General features: G+C 42.7%; 2 protein-coding genes across 2 annotated transcripts in view; one reads left to right on the top strand and one right to left on the bottom strand.

Moving 5' to 3' along the window:
* The first annotated feature begins 771 nt into the window (after window positions 1-771).
* GTF3C4 (general transcription factor IIIC subunit 4) lies at window positions 772-6,755 on the top strand. Its single transcript, XM_010167766.2, has 4 exons — window positions 772-2,586; window positions 4,403-4,533; window positions 5,494-5,582; window positions 6,659-6,755. Exons 1-4 carry the CDS (start codon window positions 844-846, stop codon window positions 6,721-6,723), a joined length of 2,028 nt encoding a protein of 675 aa, XP_010166068.1. The 5' UTR covers window positions 772-843; the 3' UTR covers window positions 6,724-6,755.
* A 10,109-nt stretch (window positions 6,756-16,864) lies between these two features.
* The window catches only part of LOC114818563 (adenylate kinase 8), a 30,148-nt gene continuing 29,755 nt past the window's right edge, over window positions 16,865-17,257 (bottom strand). Inside the window, exon 5 of the mRNA XM_029084905.1 lies at window positions 16,865-17,111. Coding sequence (XP_028940738.1) covers window positions 16,865-17,111 — 247 coding nt within the window. The remainder of the gene's footprint in view (window positions 17,112-17,257) is intronic.

The following is a 17,257-nucleotide window of genomic DNA, read 5'->3' as shown; positions in this document are numbered from 1 at the left end:
CGCGCTCTGTCCCCCCGGGCGGTGGGGGAGGACCCCGGGATCGCCTGCCCCGGGCACGATTCGCGGCAGCGCACGCAGGGCTTCAAGTGTCCGTGTGTTTTAAAAGCATAAGGGAGAAAAAAACATGAATAGCCCCATAATGTCAGGGTGACGTGAGCCGGCAGCGAGGGGCTTTCGGGGATTCTAAAGTTCACCAGCTTTTCTAAACTCCCCTCCAGCTCCAGTACTTCGGCGGCAATTATTGCAGTAACATTTTAAGTAGAAATCTTGGTTCGCTACCTGAGCTGAAAGACTTTTGCAGCAGGGACTGTTTTGGGCTTCATCTGACTTTACACTCCTTAGCGCAGAGGAGTGGCACATCTGGGTGAATGTATTAGTAAATAATAATTCTCTTATTGCAGATGTGAACTTTTTTTTCCAAAACAATGCTGAGAAAATGGAATTGTTTGAGTTGAAATACTGAGTGTTTTACATTTTGAATGTTATGCCAAGTACCTTTGAGTGGACCCTTGAGAACAGGCAGATGAAGATTCAATAGCTGAGAGTCAAAACTATACAAATTCAGGCCAACAATGAAATTAGAGTCTTTTAAGAGTAAGTTTAATTAACCATTGGAACAGCACAGTATAGATTGCAATAGAGGATACTTTATTTCAAGGGGGAATTTATTCCAGGAAAGTCTTCCTGGGGAAAAAAAAAAAAAAAAAAAGAAAAGAGAAAAAAAGTTTGACAATGTTTTTAAAAGCACTTTTTGTTTTCTTTTAGGTTGGTCCAAAAAAAGAGGTAGCAGAATGTAAGGAAAAGTTTGCAAGTTCAGTGGATCCAACGGTTAGTCAAACTTTTATGTTGGATCGAGTGTTCAATCCCGAGGGGAAGTCATTGACACCCATGCGAGGATTCAAGTATTCCAGCTGGTCACCGCTGGGCTGTGACGCGAATGGAAGGTGCCTGCTCGCAGCGTTGACCATGGACAATCGATTGACCATCCACGCAAACCTCAACAGACTGCAGTGGGTGCAGCTGGTGGACCTGACAGAAATATACGGGGAGCGTTTGTATGAAGCCAGTTACAGACTTTGCAAGGCTGACACTCCCAGGGGAGAACTCGGAGACTTCTCGGAATTTCAGCGGCGGCACAGCATGCAGACCCCAGTGCGTATGGAGTGGTCAGGCATCTGCACCACTCAGCAGGTCAAACACAACAACGAATGCTGGGACGTAGGTAGCGTGCTCTTAGCTGTGCTCTTTGAAAACGGTAACATTGCAGTCTGGCAATTTCAGCTTCCATTTCTGGGTAAGGAATCAATTACTTCTTGCAATACCATAGAGTCTGGAATAAGTTCCCCAAGTGTCTTGTCTTGGTGGGAATATGAACATAACAACCGAAAGATGAGTGGACTTATTGTAGGGAGCGCTTTTGGACCGGTTAAGATCCTTCCGGTCAATCTGAAAGCGGTCAAGGGCTACTTTACCCTGAGACAACCTGTAGTCTTATGGCAAGAAATGGACCAGTTACCAGTGCATAGTATCAGATGTATTCCTCTTTACCACCCCTACCAGAAATGTAGTTGTAGCTTAGTGGTGGCTGCAAGAGGAGCTTACGTCTTCTGGTGTCTCCTGTTGATATCCAAAGCAAGTCTGAATGTCCATAATTCCCACGTGACAGGGCTTCATTCGTTGCCAATTGTGTCTATGACCGCAGACAAACAGAACGGCACGGTGTATACGTGCTCCAGCGATGGAAAGGTAAGGCAGCTCATTCCTATATTCACGGATGTTGCTTTAAAGTTTGAGCACCAGCTGATTAAGCTCTCGGAAGTGTTTGGCTCTGTCAGGACTCACGGAATAGCTGTTAGCCCATGTGGCGCGTACTTAGCAGTCATTACCACGGAGGGCATGACTAACGGTCTGCACCCAGTTAACAAAAACTACCAAGTTCAGTTTGTCACCCTTAAGACTTTTGAGGAGGCAGCCGCACAGCTCTTGGAATCTTCTGTTCAGAACCTTTTCCGGCAGGTGGACTTGACGGATCTTGTACGCTGGAAAATTTTGAAGGATAAGCATATTCCTCAATTCTTACAGGAAGCACTGGATAAAAAGATTGAGAGCTGTGGTTCTACTTACTTCTGGCGGTTTAAGCTATTTCTCCTGAGGATTTTGTACCAGTCAATGCAGAAAGCTCCCTCAGAGGTCATGTGGAAACCATCGCACGAGGACGCAAAAATCCTGATATCGGATTCCCCTGGGATGGGCAGCACTGAAGATGATCAAGAGGAAGGAACTTCTAAACAAGCCAGCAAGCAGAGCCTATGTGACACAGGCAAAGGTATGGACATAGATGACACTGCAGATGATTCTCTTCCTCAGTCAAGTGACATAGGAGGCCGCGAGCCAATGGAAGAAAAGCTTCTTGAAATACAGGCACAAATTGAGGTAGTAGAAATGCACTTGACACGAGAACACATGAAACGGGTGTTGGGAGAAGTTTATCTGCACACATGGATTACAGAAAAAACCAGTATTCCTACCAGAGGAGTCTGTGACTACTTAATGTCCGATGATGGCTATGATGACAGAACAGCACGAGTAAGTGCACCTCTATGCTCTGGGGATTCGGTGTTACGAGTTACTTCTTTCTCCCCTCTCCATATCCTTAAATGAAAATACAACTTTGGGGTGGGAAAGAGAACTGTAATCATGTCATCCTTGCCAGTCAGTTTCTGTAGAGCGTACAGCTTAAGTTGTCCTTCCTTGAAATTATGGAGTAGGAGGGAATGTAAATGCCAGTGTTGAATTTAGGATCAGGTGCAATGAAGAATACACATGCCTGAGTTTTTGCAGAACAAGGAAGAGGACCATGGTTATTCCACTGCTGTTTGTGGGTTTAGAACATGTACTGATTGAAAGGGGTGTTTGTTTTCATGGCTGAGCTTATTTCATCTATCAGCTCTACAAAACTAAACTTAGGAGGTATTTGCTCTAGTCAGTTATGTCTGCAGTTCTAATTTTTAGAGTTGCAGTATCGCTTCTTAAAGTATTTCTAATTGAAAGTATTGTGGCTGTTCAGGTGGTACATTAAGTCTTGTCATTGCTCCACGAGCCCTCAGTGGAAAGATCAGTTACAGAGGCTCAGAAAGCGATTGTGTTCTATGAGTTAATTCCAATCAACTTTATGTAGGACTTTCAGTTAACCAAGCTTACTGAATATCTTTGTTATAACATGCCTGAACCTTCAGGCACGCTTGCATGTATTGAACTACGATAAATAAGCATAACTGAATGCTTGGCTATGATAGGAACTCTTCCCAAACTCGCAATACTCCATTCCAAAATAAAAGCATAACTGCAAGGACAGCGTCCTGACAAGTGCAATGTGTAGAGTAAGCATTTGTGGCAGGAAAGAAGGGATCACCCTGCACTGGGCAATGAAGTTTTCTGAGTACAGATGTCAGACAAAGGAAGCTTCAGTGGGAACACTCTGCCAACAGCCTCCCAGCTCTTAAGACCTGATGACAAGAACATCTCAGCTGTCTCTGTACCTCTTTGTGCGTGCAGAGAACAGTTCTTTTCAGTACTTAGGTCCTTAAATCACTTGAACTCTAAAATAATCAACCTTTACATTGCCTCCATAAAGGCAGAGGAAGGAAGCACATTTCCATTACTGATGTAGTGTGGTGTCCTCTCTGGTTCTCAGGCACAGTGTGGCCTTCAGTAATTCACTAGGAAAGTGTTCTGGCAGAAGAGCTGTGTTTTTCTAGCATCCAATTACTATGAATTGAAGGCTTGAGAAGTTGCTTTTCTTACCTTGTAAACAAGATGATTCTTTTTACAGTGATTAAAAGCTGACTTCCAAATTCTATTTTATCTATTCATTTTGCTGTCACATTTTAAAGGTCCTTGGGATGTGGTTTATATCTATTGAAATGTCAAAGACAAATTTGATCACATAAATGTTCTACTATAAACACATATACTCCAAGATGACTGCTGAAGACATGAATCCAGGTAACTTCTGAATAGGATTTCTATTTTTTTTAGCACATCCATTGCAATAGGCATGAGAATTTGAAAGTACTGCTTTAGTGTTCAGTGGCATCCTCTGGTATGATACCAGTTTCTTCAGTACTTTAAGAATTTGCAAGTAGCTCAACTTCACACTATTGTTCTTAAGTTCTATATCCCTTTACTGCGGGACAGAAGCCTTTAGGAGATGACAAAATGAGAATAAACTAATACTTATCAATGTATTATATTTCTTTTGCTTTCATTTCTTTGAACTCAGTGAAGAGTATAGATCTTTGCATCCTATCATATTCTGAAGTCACAGTATCCTGAGAGACATTTCCACCTTTCAGTAGGCAGCTGTTAGTGGTAAACAATGCTGACTGCTGTGTATTCCCAGGTGCTGATTGGGCATATCTTAAAGAAAATGAACAAACAGACTTTTCCAGAGCACTGCAGCCTGTGTAAAGAGATCCTGCCGTTCACTGATCGCAAACAGGCAGTCTGCTCCAATGGACATATTTGGCTCAGGTAATTGGTTCTTAAAGAGTTTTTGCCCTCCTCTGGATAATTTAAAAACACTTAAATAGCTAACCTAAACCACTTGTTAGTGTTGGAGTAAGAAGTCATGAAGCATGTTATCCATGCTGCAGTTAATTGCAGTTTTTGCCAGCTGTTGTCTGTCCTCTTCCATGAGAGAGAGAGAGGGCACTGTAGATTGGATTTGGTTCTCTTACGAGTAAACTGTTTTTAAAATAAAATGCTTTTGATCATCTAACTTTTTTCTTCAAGCAGGGGGAGGATGGGAGCAGGGGAAAGTAGGCGAGACAAAAATCAAGCATAAGTCATCCTTTGGAACAGCACATGAAGGAGGGTTTGTTCCAGCTACTTCAGCATTTGAAAACAAATAATTTAACAACAAAAAAAAATATTGGAAACAGCCACATTGAGAAGTCAGACAAGTTCTGGAACATCTAGTAAAGGAAATCTTTCAACATCCATGTATTGGGTACATGGTGCTTGTCCCTGGAGACTTGGCAAGTCAGGAGCCTGTCACAAAGAAAAACCTTTGCCTAACAGATCTGATGTGCTAGTTTGGCTAAACAGTCATTGCCTGAACGACACCGTGGTTCTTCCCCTGCGCAGGAACCCTCAATTATACTATATGCTATATATACTAAAATATATGCTATATACTGCTATATCCTAAAATGTTTTGGCCAATGATGAAACTTGAATTTCAATGGCATACTGATTTGCCCTTTTTCATTTTTGTGGCCATATGTAGTTGGGTACACTTGTGAAGTTTCATTTACCTGAATTAATACATTATTAATTTTTATGTTTAATGTGGCTCATTACTGCCCTTACTCTCAGAAAGGAAGGTCTACAGGGAACAGAACCCAGCCTGCAGTCAGGGCACAGGAACAGGTCACAAAACCGAACAATCAAACTCCAAGCCTCTTGATAAAACTACTTGTCCTTTCACAGGTGCTTTCTAACCTACCAGTCCTGTCAGAGTTTGGTGTACAGGAGGTGTTTGCTTCACGACAGCATTGCACGGCATCCAACCCCAGAAGGTAAACTGTTCCTGTGGCCAAAAGGGGCAGGTTTATGTATTCCTAAATTTTATCTGGAGAAGGACTTGAAATAGTTTCACTGTCTTTTCTCTTTTAGGCAGATGTTATGTGAAATACTATTGCTCTGCATTTCACAGTGTGGTGGTGGTGTTGTTGCATTAGTGGCATATGTTAATTACAAAACAGTGACTGCAGAAATTAATTTATAAATACTACATTTTAATGAGAGCTGGGTAAACACATAATCTGTGCTGGAGTGCTACAACAGTTTGTTTATATTCAAGTTGAATATATTAGCATCCAGTTTTGCAAGAGCTGAGGGTCTTTGATGTTCTGTGTCAGTGCAAGCTGCATTGATCCAGCACAGGTTAAGAAATCCTTGGCACTGTGCTGGCTTAGGTCCCCAACCTGCCATCATTCAGAGACAATAATGGCAGGCCATGGGGTCCAGTCAGCCTTTTGGCTCTGCATTTTCAAAGTTTGAGGAAGGACAAGCTGGGCAAGAAAACTGTTTTCTTTCCAACTAGTACACTTAAAAAAAAAAAAAAAAATCATGGAGTACTCTTAACAGTTTGTCTTAAAGTATAGGTGATACTTTTCCTCTCCCCATAATATGTGGGTTTTCCAGTCTGCACTAAGGATCAACTACAGAACTTAAACCTCTGTAGAGCGAGGCTGTGAGCTTAATTTCCTTCTGTTGGAGAGGGACAAGAAACAGAAACCAAGGACTGCATTATGTGAAGGATCTAATTTCAGTTAAGAAAATGAGAACACTACATTTGTGGCATGGTGGTCCTTTAAATTTTTTTCCTATATAGCTATTTAGATGATTTTGTAATGATACAGCGTGGACTGTTTTACCTTAATTTTGTCCCCTGATGAAGTGGGATTTAAACTGGAATTACTTGCAATTTCAAGACAGAAATAGAGTTGGATTTCTCTAAACTCTCAGTTAATCCTGCATGGTGAATATATACAAACTGCTGCAGGATTATCATTTAGTTTGTCCATCTCAAGCATCATTCCTGTATTCATCTCTACCTCCAGCTTTAAACAACTTGTTTTCTTATTTGCAGATCCTGAATGGATCAAGAGGTTGTTGCAAGGACCTTGCACATTCTGTGATTCTCCCATGTTCTAGAGAAAAGCTATGTAAAGACTGAAAATATTTTCTCTACTGCATAAGCTCCCTTCAGTCTTGAAGGACATAAAGCACAGGACTTCACTGGAGGGGGAAGACATTGTCAACAGCCCTGTAAATATAACATCGGAGGTTCTAGAAACTCCTTAAGTCCAGAGCCGGTTCCATGTTCCAGAAACACAAGGACATCTGGAGGAGCATGTTTCTAAAATGGTTTGGAAACGCACCCCGTTGAAGTGCCATCAGCTGGACACGCTTCCTTTTACTGAAAAGGAACTGGAGTCTTAAGCACTCGGTGTGCACTGTCCTTTCTGCCCGACACCAGTGGGATTTCCCAACAGCTAGGACAGGAACAGCGGAGCTGCCTCTTGAATGGTCTTGGTGGGTAGAGAAGGCTTCAGCTTGTAGTGCTCTTGTTTGCTTTTTAACAAGCACTGGCACTTGCTGCAGAATATTAAACTATCAAAATAATTTGTGGTTCTAATTTCTTGCAGAGTGAAGCATATGCCGGTTACAGCCATATGAAAGAAATTGGCCATTATATTAGTTTCACTTAAAGTCTGGAAGAATAACTGCCTCTTAACTGTTGTAACAGTATTGCAGTCAGAAGGGGAATATTGGCTGCCTGGGTCAAATATGGATCAGTAACAATTTTTAAATGTAATAATTATTAACTTAATAGCAATTAGATGAAACGCTAATATATATAATTTCCGACGCTCTTAAGTCTCTTGCCCCACTTTCTTTTCCTGAACTAAGTTCTAACCACTTCTTTGCTTTTGCCAATGTACATGTCCTTTGTTTCACTTAACCTTCTACCAACAGGAATTATCTTTTTGAGTGGAACTCAGTTACCAAAAACATTACTAATTCAGTTGAACTGAAAATAAAGAAATTGAGTTTTACAAAAGTTTGACACACTCCCAGCTGACAGTTTTTCTTTTCATAATAATGCAGTAAAAAAAAAAAAATAAATCCCCAAACAAACCACCCAAACCCAAACCTTACCAAGGCTTAAGATGTTACAGGTAAAGTTTCCACACGTGGTCATGGAGTCTGGTGAAGCTGTTCTTGTATAACCCTGACTTTCTCATCAAGAGATTCATAAATACGCCAAGGATGTAGCATGGCTAAGCCCAGAAATTTATTCTGCTTTCTAACTGTCCTATCAGAAAAAAAAATAAATAAAAAAATTAATCTTTCTTTCTTTAGCCTCTGGTTCCTGTGGAGAGCAAGAGAATCCTTTTCAACTTCCTATGCAGTGTTAGAGGAATAACACCTCTAAAATGTGTATGGTTATTTGGTACAGTTTGTCTTGTTAACTTAAATCCATGTTGTCAAGTAGTCCAAAGTTTCTGTATTTACATTCTTCAGAGTACCAATCTGGACACTTGGACGCGTTGTGATTCATGACACTTCTAATTGTGTGTGAAGTCCTCTGTAGCTCCTGGAGATATCAAGGAATTGTCCTGTCAGTATCAGTCTCCCACAATGCATGTGTAGACTGGTGCTTACGTTTCCTTGATTCAATGACTATGCATATGTTTCTTAACATTCCTTCACCTTTAGTAGGAGCAGAGTTTTTGCAGCTAACATTAAAATAAGTCAGCTGTCCTTATTATTCAATGTTTCATGCATTAAACGTGACAGTGCTTTGACTGAGAATAATATTAATATAGTAGCCTAGAACAGCAGAAGCACATTAATCTGTAAAGTAATTAGCCTTGTTTGTAAATATCCTTGGAAGTGATACCATAATTGTATTAAAGAATTGTTTAGTTTTTTTATTGCTGTGCATTGAAAATTGAAATTACTTCAGTGTGTCTGCAAAGAAAGAACACGTAGATGGTGATAGCATCCAGTACAACAAAGAATAACCTTGACACCTAATGTGTGCGTAGTTTGGGGCCAGGTGCTGTACCTGGGGCAGCATTTATCTTCTTCCCAGTGTTGATGGGGTTTGTGGGAAACAGGAGCACAACAGGTTGATTCATGGTGTTAGAGAAAACATTGTAAGTGGAAGCTGTGAGTCCCTGTCCAGGCAGTCCTGACCAGTTCCTCAGCGAGTAAGTGTTCCAATTCAGAAACTCACCCGAGTATGGAAAAGGTGAGAGCTCTCCAGAGCTCTCCATGGGTAAATGCTTCTACAAAAAAGTCAAAGAACATTTCTTTGATATTGGCTTAGAAAGCACAATAATGTCCTGATCTGCTGAAATGTTCTACGTCTGACTGACCAAAAGGTTCAGCACGGTATCATTAGGTTAATTCCTGGTAACTACTTCTAGCAGTTATCTCGAATTTCCCTGGGCTGAGTTTTAATGCTTTAGACATGTAGAAGCTGTAGTACACCTAGCATTAATGTTGCAGCATTAATGTTTATTTTCCTTGTCTTTCAAGGCAGTAGATACTCAGTATACCATTGCCAGTTTATTTAACCTGATTTATGACTGCTGGGAGAATGGAATTTTAAAGCCCATGAAGTCGGCTTTGTCTGCATGCCAGTGGAGATCCTTTAGCACAAAGCTTTCACTTCTCACCCTGACCCAGTCACAACAGGTAAAGAGGTATTGTGGTTTAATTTTTTTTTAAACCATCGCTGGTCCCTAAGTGTATTTTTAACTAGTGTAGGCTTGAATAGCATAGCACACCTCAGACCAGTAACATTTAACCTCTGATGCTGATCTCAACTGGATTTTTCTGCCCAGCTACCAGCTGAGACTTCCCTCAGGAAACCTTTTATCTGTCTTGGACTCCTGACTTGCAGTTCTGGGAACACGGAGGTTAGTCCTGTTCCTCTTGGAGAACAATAACGACCTGCAGGGCTGCAGCAGCAACTTGATGCGTTACTCCCTCACGTTGTCCTAGTCAGAACCCTTGTGTTCATCCCACACGTGGAAGGTACAAGCACCCGCTGCCAGATCCTTGTGCTGTTTTGCCATTAACAGAACTGCCTCTTCAAACTAACACATAGTGGAGCTATCCAACATGAAAGCCCAGTCTGTTCTGAGACACCAAGTGAAGTGTTCAATGAATAAATCTCACAAAGTCAGAGAGTTTATCTCACTAAATTTTTACCCTGAGTTTTGCAAGATATCTCAACCCGAGCGAAGAGTTGAAGGCTCCTCAACTGCTTTGCCATCGTTTGGTAAACACTGTGGCTGTTTATGGTGCCTCATCTCCAGAGGAAGAATAATGCTGCAGCAGAGAGATGAAGCAGTTCTCGAGGCACTGCTGCTTTTTTTTTTTCCTCAAAAGGATTGTACTTGCTCTTGCATCTGAGAATTAATAGCCAGAGATGCTGTGTTCTGTGTCTGAAGCTAATTGTTGGTGTCATTGTCCTTGATAAGTAGCTTCTGATAGCATTTAAGCTTTGCTACTCATGCCAATAATAAGAGTTTATCCCTCCTCCACTGAGATGGAGAAATCCAGACTAATCCAGGTTCATGGATAAGCAGAACAGCTCCAGACTGCACAGCTTCATAGTGCCTTGGTGCGAGATGCCCTTGTTTGAACTAGGGAAAGTTTGGGGTCTCCAAACTACACCTCCTGCTCTGGAATTGGTGGCAGTGAAACTCGCTGCTGCCTTTCACCTTAATTCAGCTATGGGTTGGGGACTTCATCATTCAATCATCCTTTCCTGTTGCATGTTCCCCCATCCTATTAATGCTGTTGTATATTTCTAGAGAGGAAATACTAATGGTTGCTAATGCATACATACAGGCAATAAATATTTCCTTGATTTTCTTAAACTTACCAGGTTTTCCACTGGCTATGTATCACCAGTGATTATGGGCAGCATAGCACCATTTATTCTTTCCCCTTTAAGGGTTTCTTGACGTAAAAGAACTGAATGCAATCCCTGTTAGTCCTAGTTAAAGGCTAACAAGTCACACTTAATGCTGTTATGCCCTAAACTAATATTTACAGGAGACTTGTTTGTACAAGTTTAATTTCTCAAATACAGAGCCTGCCCTTCGTGACATACCCAGTTTGTGAAGCAGTGGACAGCCCTGCAGGCACAAGTGCTGGAGGCTCAGTGTCCTGGTTTTTCACTGGAACAGAGCTGGGTTTCTTTTTAGTAGCTAGAACAGTGCGTTTTGCTTTCAGCCTGGGATTTGTTATGAGAGAGATGCTGAGAACATCCCAGTGTTTGCGTTTGTGTCACTGGGAGTGAAGGGCTTTGTGTTTTGTTGGTCTACAAGCTCAAGATCTAAGGGGGTGAGGAATACTGAAATGAATCAGCTCCATGGTGCCAAGGGGCTGTTCCATCTCCTATCCCCCATGGGCAGGATACTCATGAGGGGCTCTTGCTCTCTCTGGCTTTCGCTCGGGCTCTCTCTCTTCTGGGATTGCAGTTTCGGTTCGGGATTGTCGCTCCTCTGGGATCGTTATCTGGGAACGGGCTGGGCTTGGTCGGCGGGTGGTGAGCAATGGCACTGGGTACAGCTCATTTTCATATTTTATTACTGTTATTATCACTACAGTTTTAATATTAGTATTATTTTAAGTTTTCTTTTATTTCTACTATTAAATTGTTCTTATCTCACCCTAGGAGTCTCCTTGCCCCCCAATCCTCTCCCCTATCCCCAAGGGGGTGGGAGGGAAGTGGGTGAACGACTGTGTTGTCTGCTGGCCAAGGGCCAGCCCAGTGAAACTCTCACACTCGGTTGCCACCAGAGAGAGGAGAAGGAAGAGAGCCCATCCCCGCTCCTCAGCCCACACCATGGAGCAGGTTGGGGTGAATCATTGAAGCTGTTGCTCTTTTGACAACATCTAAACTTGGTGGGTGAGGCAGATGCATAAGGCCAGTTAGATGCATCTGCCGATAGATTGTCTTCAAGGGGGCAGGACAGTGGCTGCAGGAAGGGGAAGGAATTTCTCTCTCTCCAGTCTGCTTTTGTGCACAAGTGGAGCTGGGTACACCAGTGAGAGACTAACATGTGATGCTTCCTACTGTCAGTCGTGATAAAGTGCCTATTGGCATTTTACAGCCTAGCTCATGCTCTTTATTGAATTCTTTGTGGCAATCACCTTAGAAGTTTTTAGTTAGTAGCAAGCCAATATGTAACAATATAATAAACTTCAAAATTTGTTACTGCTGAGCACTAGTTCATGTTTTTGCAGCTGGAAGTAAGGGCAATAGCAGTCTTAGCTTCAAAGTGTTGGTAGTTGTGGCAAAAAGTCAGATTTATAGTAAGCATCTAAATTAACTGGAAGAAGGTGTTTACAAGTTTTCAGTAAATAAAGGTGAAACACTCCAAGTAGTTATCAGTACTACATCTGTCCTCATCGCCCCCTTGTATTCCCTTATGAAGGTTTCTGTATCAGGCCAGTAAACACACAAGTTACACTGGTGATACTCCAGACTTACATCAAAGTGGATAGGATTTATTCTTTAACCAGAACTGGTACAAATGTCTGTGTGGAGATGCCTGCTAGTTTACAGCTCCGCTGGCAAATACCAGCTTGGAAAGCTGCTTTTTTTCCCTTCCATGTGGGTAAACAAGGACAACTTTGAGCTTGGCTCTGTTCACCTGGAGTCCTGTCCTACCTGTTGAAGGTGCAGGAATTTTACCAAGCGATGCCCACAGAGCTTTAGTTTTCACTACTAACGGAGGAGGGCCTTGTATACACACTCACTCAAGTTTCTGCCTGTGCCAATCTTTGGCTGTACTCATTTCTAACTCACACTTTACACTGGGAGATGTTCCCAGGCCCGTGGCGCCAGTTGGAATATTCTTATTTTGTCACTATTTTTTTAATGCTGACTCAGTTTTTAGCTCTTTCTTCACTCAAAAGACCTGGAACTGCTGCTGCTCTGTCATGATGTGGGTGGTGACCGCAGGAGTGTCACAGCTGCCTGTGGATGATGATTTTTATTGTTGCAATGCAGCTGGTACACGGGGCACTTAGTAGCATTAACTAGACTATGGTTCGGGGCAGAAAGTGGATTAATTCTTACTTAACATGAAACTAGGAGGCCAGCCCTGAAAAGGGAAAACCTAAGAGGTTCCCAAGTGGAACTGTTCAGAGGAGAGTTTAATTTAATTGTTCCCCTAATCTAGTTTAGGTCTTCATGCTACTTTAATTCTGTTCTGGGGTGCGAGTGTTGTAGCTGGCCAACAACACGATCACCGGGCTGAACGAAAAGCCAAGTTGAGTTTTAAGCTTTAGTTTCTGGATTTTTTTCCTTTAAGACTTTGTTCATGGGAGGGTCTGACAAAGTTGCTGTGAATATTGATGCTGTGGATATGGCACATTTTGTAAACGTGAAGCAAACCTGGATGACTGTTTTGTATACTGCGACAGTAGCATTGTAATCCTGCCTCTTTTTTATTCTAAATAAATAAATAAAGTACTTGTTTGGAATGTCTGTATTTTAAGGGACTGAATTCCTGGGAGGCATATGGGGTGCCAAGAGCTGAGAGTAGCAAGAAAGAGCAGTGTAGTTTCACAGAATTTAACATTTCACAGAATTGTAGTGCTTGGAAAAGACCTTTAAGCTCACCGAGTCCAACCATAAACCCAACACTGCTGATTCCACCTCTAAACCATGTCCCTGAGCACCTTGTCTGCTCATCTGTTAAATTCCACCAGGGAAGATGACCTCCCTGGGCAGCCTGTTCCAATGCTGAAGGACTGAAGCATTCAGTCCTGCAGCATAAGACTTCACACTTAAAACAAACAAAAGAACCAACAAAAAAACTTAACAATAAAAATCTCACTGTGGCCACTGTCACAGCACACCAGTGGTAAACCCTGGGAGAAGATCCGGGGTCTGATAGCGCCTTTCAGTCACACAACCATCCCCTTCTCCTCACCAGCACAGGTTCAACCCAGCTTTTCCCTGGCCTCCCGAACCACCGCATGGCAGCAATCCAGCTCCAGAAAACAATTCCACTAAAGAACCAACTTTATTTGACGAAAGTGGCCTGACATCACCTTTTCTTTTCTTTCATAGAATCAAGCAGTTCTTGCTGCAGAAAGAGGAGGATAACCCAGGAGAGCCTGCTTGTAGAGGGGAATAGACAATTTTCTGTATGAAGTACGTATGACAACGCAAGAGCCACCTTTCAGGTTCAGTTTTGGCAACTGTGACACAGATGGGCAGTTCCAGGGTCACAACCACAGCTGGCTCCTACTTAAGATCAACCCGACTCCAGCTGCCCCTCTGCGAAGCAGAAGTGAGGCCCAGGAACCTGCCAAGCCTGTCTTTGCTCTAAACCAAATCTTCAGGACCTGTAAGAACACCTTGCTGGCCCTTACCTCACGACAGCCCCACAGCTTCTACAGCACCTTGAAAATGGATGGTGGCAAAACCAGCTCCATTTAAGGTTTTTGTGCTGGTGTCCTCACCCAAGCAGCACCCAAACCTATGGGGAATGGTGAGAAACCAAAGGAGGCAGCAGGGGAAATCTTCCAAGAAGCTACAAGTGATCCCTGCAGAGATGGTGCTGGAGGATTTGGTCTCCTGCCTGGGGGAGTTCAGGCATCCTTCCACCACAGTGCATTGAAGGATCGGTTGTTTAAAGCAGGTGGACATGAAAGTTTGTGGAACAGTTGGACATACTCATCTTGTTGCTACTGAACTACATAATTAACAGCATAATGTATAGGGTAGAGCACAACCTCCAAGCAGTCCCCTCTGCAAAGTGTCTTTGGAAAGCGGAGTGATAAAAGATGTCCATTTCAGAACTGGGCAAGCTGTACAATAAGTAACGTCGGATCCCTGCTGCGTTCTTACCACCTCTTCTTTACCTTGTTTTTCTCATTGCTCAACATTTGTTTTGCCAGAATAAGATGCTAATAAAATCAAGCATAGTTACCAAATTGGTTTTCAAGTGTTGCATTCCAATTATAAAAGCCCAATTCCTCCTTCCACCCACTGAACCTTTTTGGTATTAACAGGCTTTACTATGCAAAGTGATGCAGGGGCTGTTTCGTTTACAGTAATTAAATGAATGTCAATTGTTTTAGTTGTTTCTGAGGGAGAGTTCTACATGAGTATTAGCATGTTCTGCTAACCCTTACGTTCTGCACTTCAGGCCTGCTGCAAACCCTCGGGGGTTGACCATTGACCTGAGACTCCGTACCCAGACATGCCAAGCGCATCTCAATGAGACGAGCTCTTTTTCTCAGTTTCTATGGAACCAGCAGAGCGGAACTAATATAGCGCCCGCATATAGATGAAAGAATGAAGAGGAAAAAGGGCTTTACAGCTAAATTAATTAAGCAGATGTACCTGTCTAATTAAAGATGCACTGTCCCTTTTGTATCCTAGCTGCAGTACAAACAGCATTTAAATACACTCTCTATCCATTTCATCTATCAAAATATTTAGTAGCAACACTCAGATGAAGGTGATATTAGCAAGATGAGCTTCCCATGTATTATTAATAGAAGGGCTCCCAATTATGCATGAATACCGCAGCATATCTTTATTGTAATAGCATAAAAACCAGCTGCCCAAGTAGGTTACCAAACAGCACATTTGTAACAGGTAGGACGGTTACAAATGCCCTTGTCCTGCTCTACACGAGGGTTTGTGGTTGGGCCCCGTGCCGTGGGAGCAGCCTCTGCCTCAGCCTGGTGCTACGAGCCAGAATTTCTCAGGGCAAGAAGCACAGAGCACTCAGTTTGCATTGCTGGTGCCAGAAGATTTGGCTTTCTTAGATTTCAAAGATATTTATGCTGAGATTTTTAAACCTACCCTCAAGGCTGGAAAGTCCAATTCTCATTCACCAAACTCCCCAAAGGTATTGAAAATTCTGACCTTAAACTCTCCCAAAATAATACAGAATCCCCACAGCCATCTGGATAACCCACATCTTCACACCTGAATGTCCTCTACAGGTGCAAGGAGGAAATTTGGCACAGACATCTATCTCTACAGCATTCCATATCGACCTACACACACACGCAATCAAAGACAGCAACAAAGACCCAAACTTATGGACAGCAATAGGATCAGGGAAGTCATCTAAAACCAAAAGGCTCCTGGAGGCCTGTCCTCTTTGAAAGGAGAGGGCATGTGGCTCCTGCACCTTCCCAGACACAAAGGGTTCCAGGAGAAAGTTGAAGCTCCTCCCTACTCCCTGGTCAAGAGGAATTCACACTCACATACAAGGGAGAAATAGGAGACATAACAGAGGCATCAAACTCCATGCTTCTCTGAATCACAACAACACATCACACCCCTTCCTCGGAAGCATTAAGGATGTGCATTGCCACAGTCAGAGCCAGAGCTGGCTAACAGAGTGCTGTGCGTTTCATCAAGAATTTTCCAGTTAGGAAAGACTTACCTGAGCATTTACTGCAGCCAGATCCAGCCAGAGCAAAACTAACTGGGCACCAGCCTGCCCAGGCACGGCTCAGTCAGGGCAGCCACAGGCTAGGAGCCTCACTGCCCCAGGAAAATAGAATTTAGTAACCTACCTGCTCCTGCAGCTCGTTATGTGCTTAATTGGGTTCTGAAAGTGATGAACCTGCGACCAGTTTTTTATGGCTCCAGGTATTTCTTTCAGCTGTGCTGAGTCTTTCTGCCTGGCTATGGGGTTGGACTGTAGAACACGGTGCATTTGCAGAGTGTTTTGTCAGAACTTTTAAAGCAATCAGAGTTAACAAGGGAGCAAAAAACTCTGCACCCTGGCCTTAGAGCACTGCAGTTGTCTTTGGAGAAAGAGCACTGCAGAGCTTCAAACTTCATTTTTCTCTTTGCTTTTGTGTTTGCTTGCAGCAGAGTGTGATGGTGAGGTAGACAGGTAGTGCCTGTGTAGTTCTGGTGGAGAGCGCTGGGTGAATTAGACACAAACACATCTAATAGCTTTAATACTCCAAATTGTCTTCATGGGTATTACATGGTTAAGGCAAAACTACTATTTTCTGAATCACAGAATGAGAAAAAGACATCTGAATTAAACACAGGAACTTCCCTAGCCACAGTGCCTCATAACTTGGATCACAAAACAAAAGCCAAAAACATTTCCCCTAAAGCACAATTTCCTACTCTCTGTACTTCACTCAGCCTTGGTGAGCTTCAAATTTAACTTCCTCTTGTAATAACCTGCCACTTGAGTGACCAGACTGCAAACATTACAGGGAAAAGTTTAAAATCAACTGTTCCAGAAATCATCCCTATTAATTATAAGCTTTTGGATTTTTTGCATGGAAGGGGCTTAATGATACAGCTTTCTATAAACTCAAAGATAACATGAGGGTCTTGGTCAGCATTGACATAAAAGGCATCTTCATAAAAATCCTCCAGTTCCTTCACATTCCTGTAATAGGTATCCACACGCTTCTCAATATTTTCTTCCTTGTCTCTAGGGTTCTGCCTGAGACGGGCGTGGATCTCCGGTGTGGGTGCTGGTCTGAATGTAGTGTGGTACCTGGAGATGAGATACAAATGCCACCGCTTCAGCTCAAGTTGAGAACACGGCAGCCATTTCCTAAGACAATCCATGCTTTTGTGTATCACAGTTCCTTGGAAGTGCCTCTTTCTACTCTAGGTCGAGGTTTTAAAACAATGACTGGA

Source organism: Antrostomus carolinensis, unplaced genomic scaffold (genome assembly GCF_000700745.2).
Source record: "Antrostomus carolinensis isolate BGI_N321 unplaced genomic scaffold, ASM70074v2 scaffold30155, whole genome shotgun sequence".
NCBI lineage: Eukaryota > Metazoa > Chordata > Aves > Caprimulgiformes > Caprimulgidae > Antrostomus > Antrostomus carolinensis.
The sequence above is the reverse complement of the archived record's forward strand: the minus strand, read 5'-3'. Positions and strand labels throughout refer to the sequence as shown.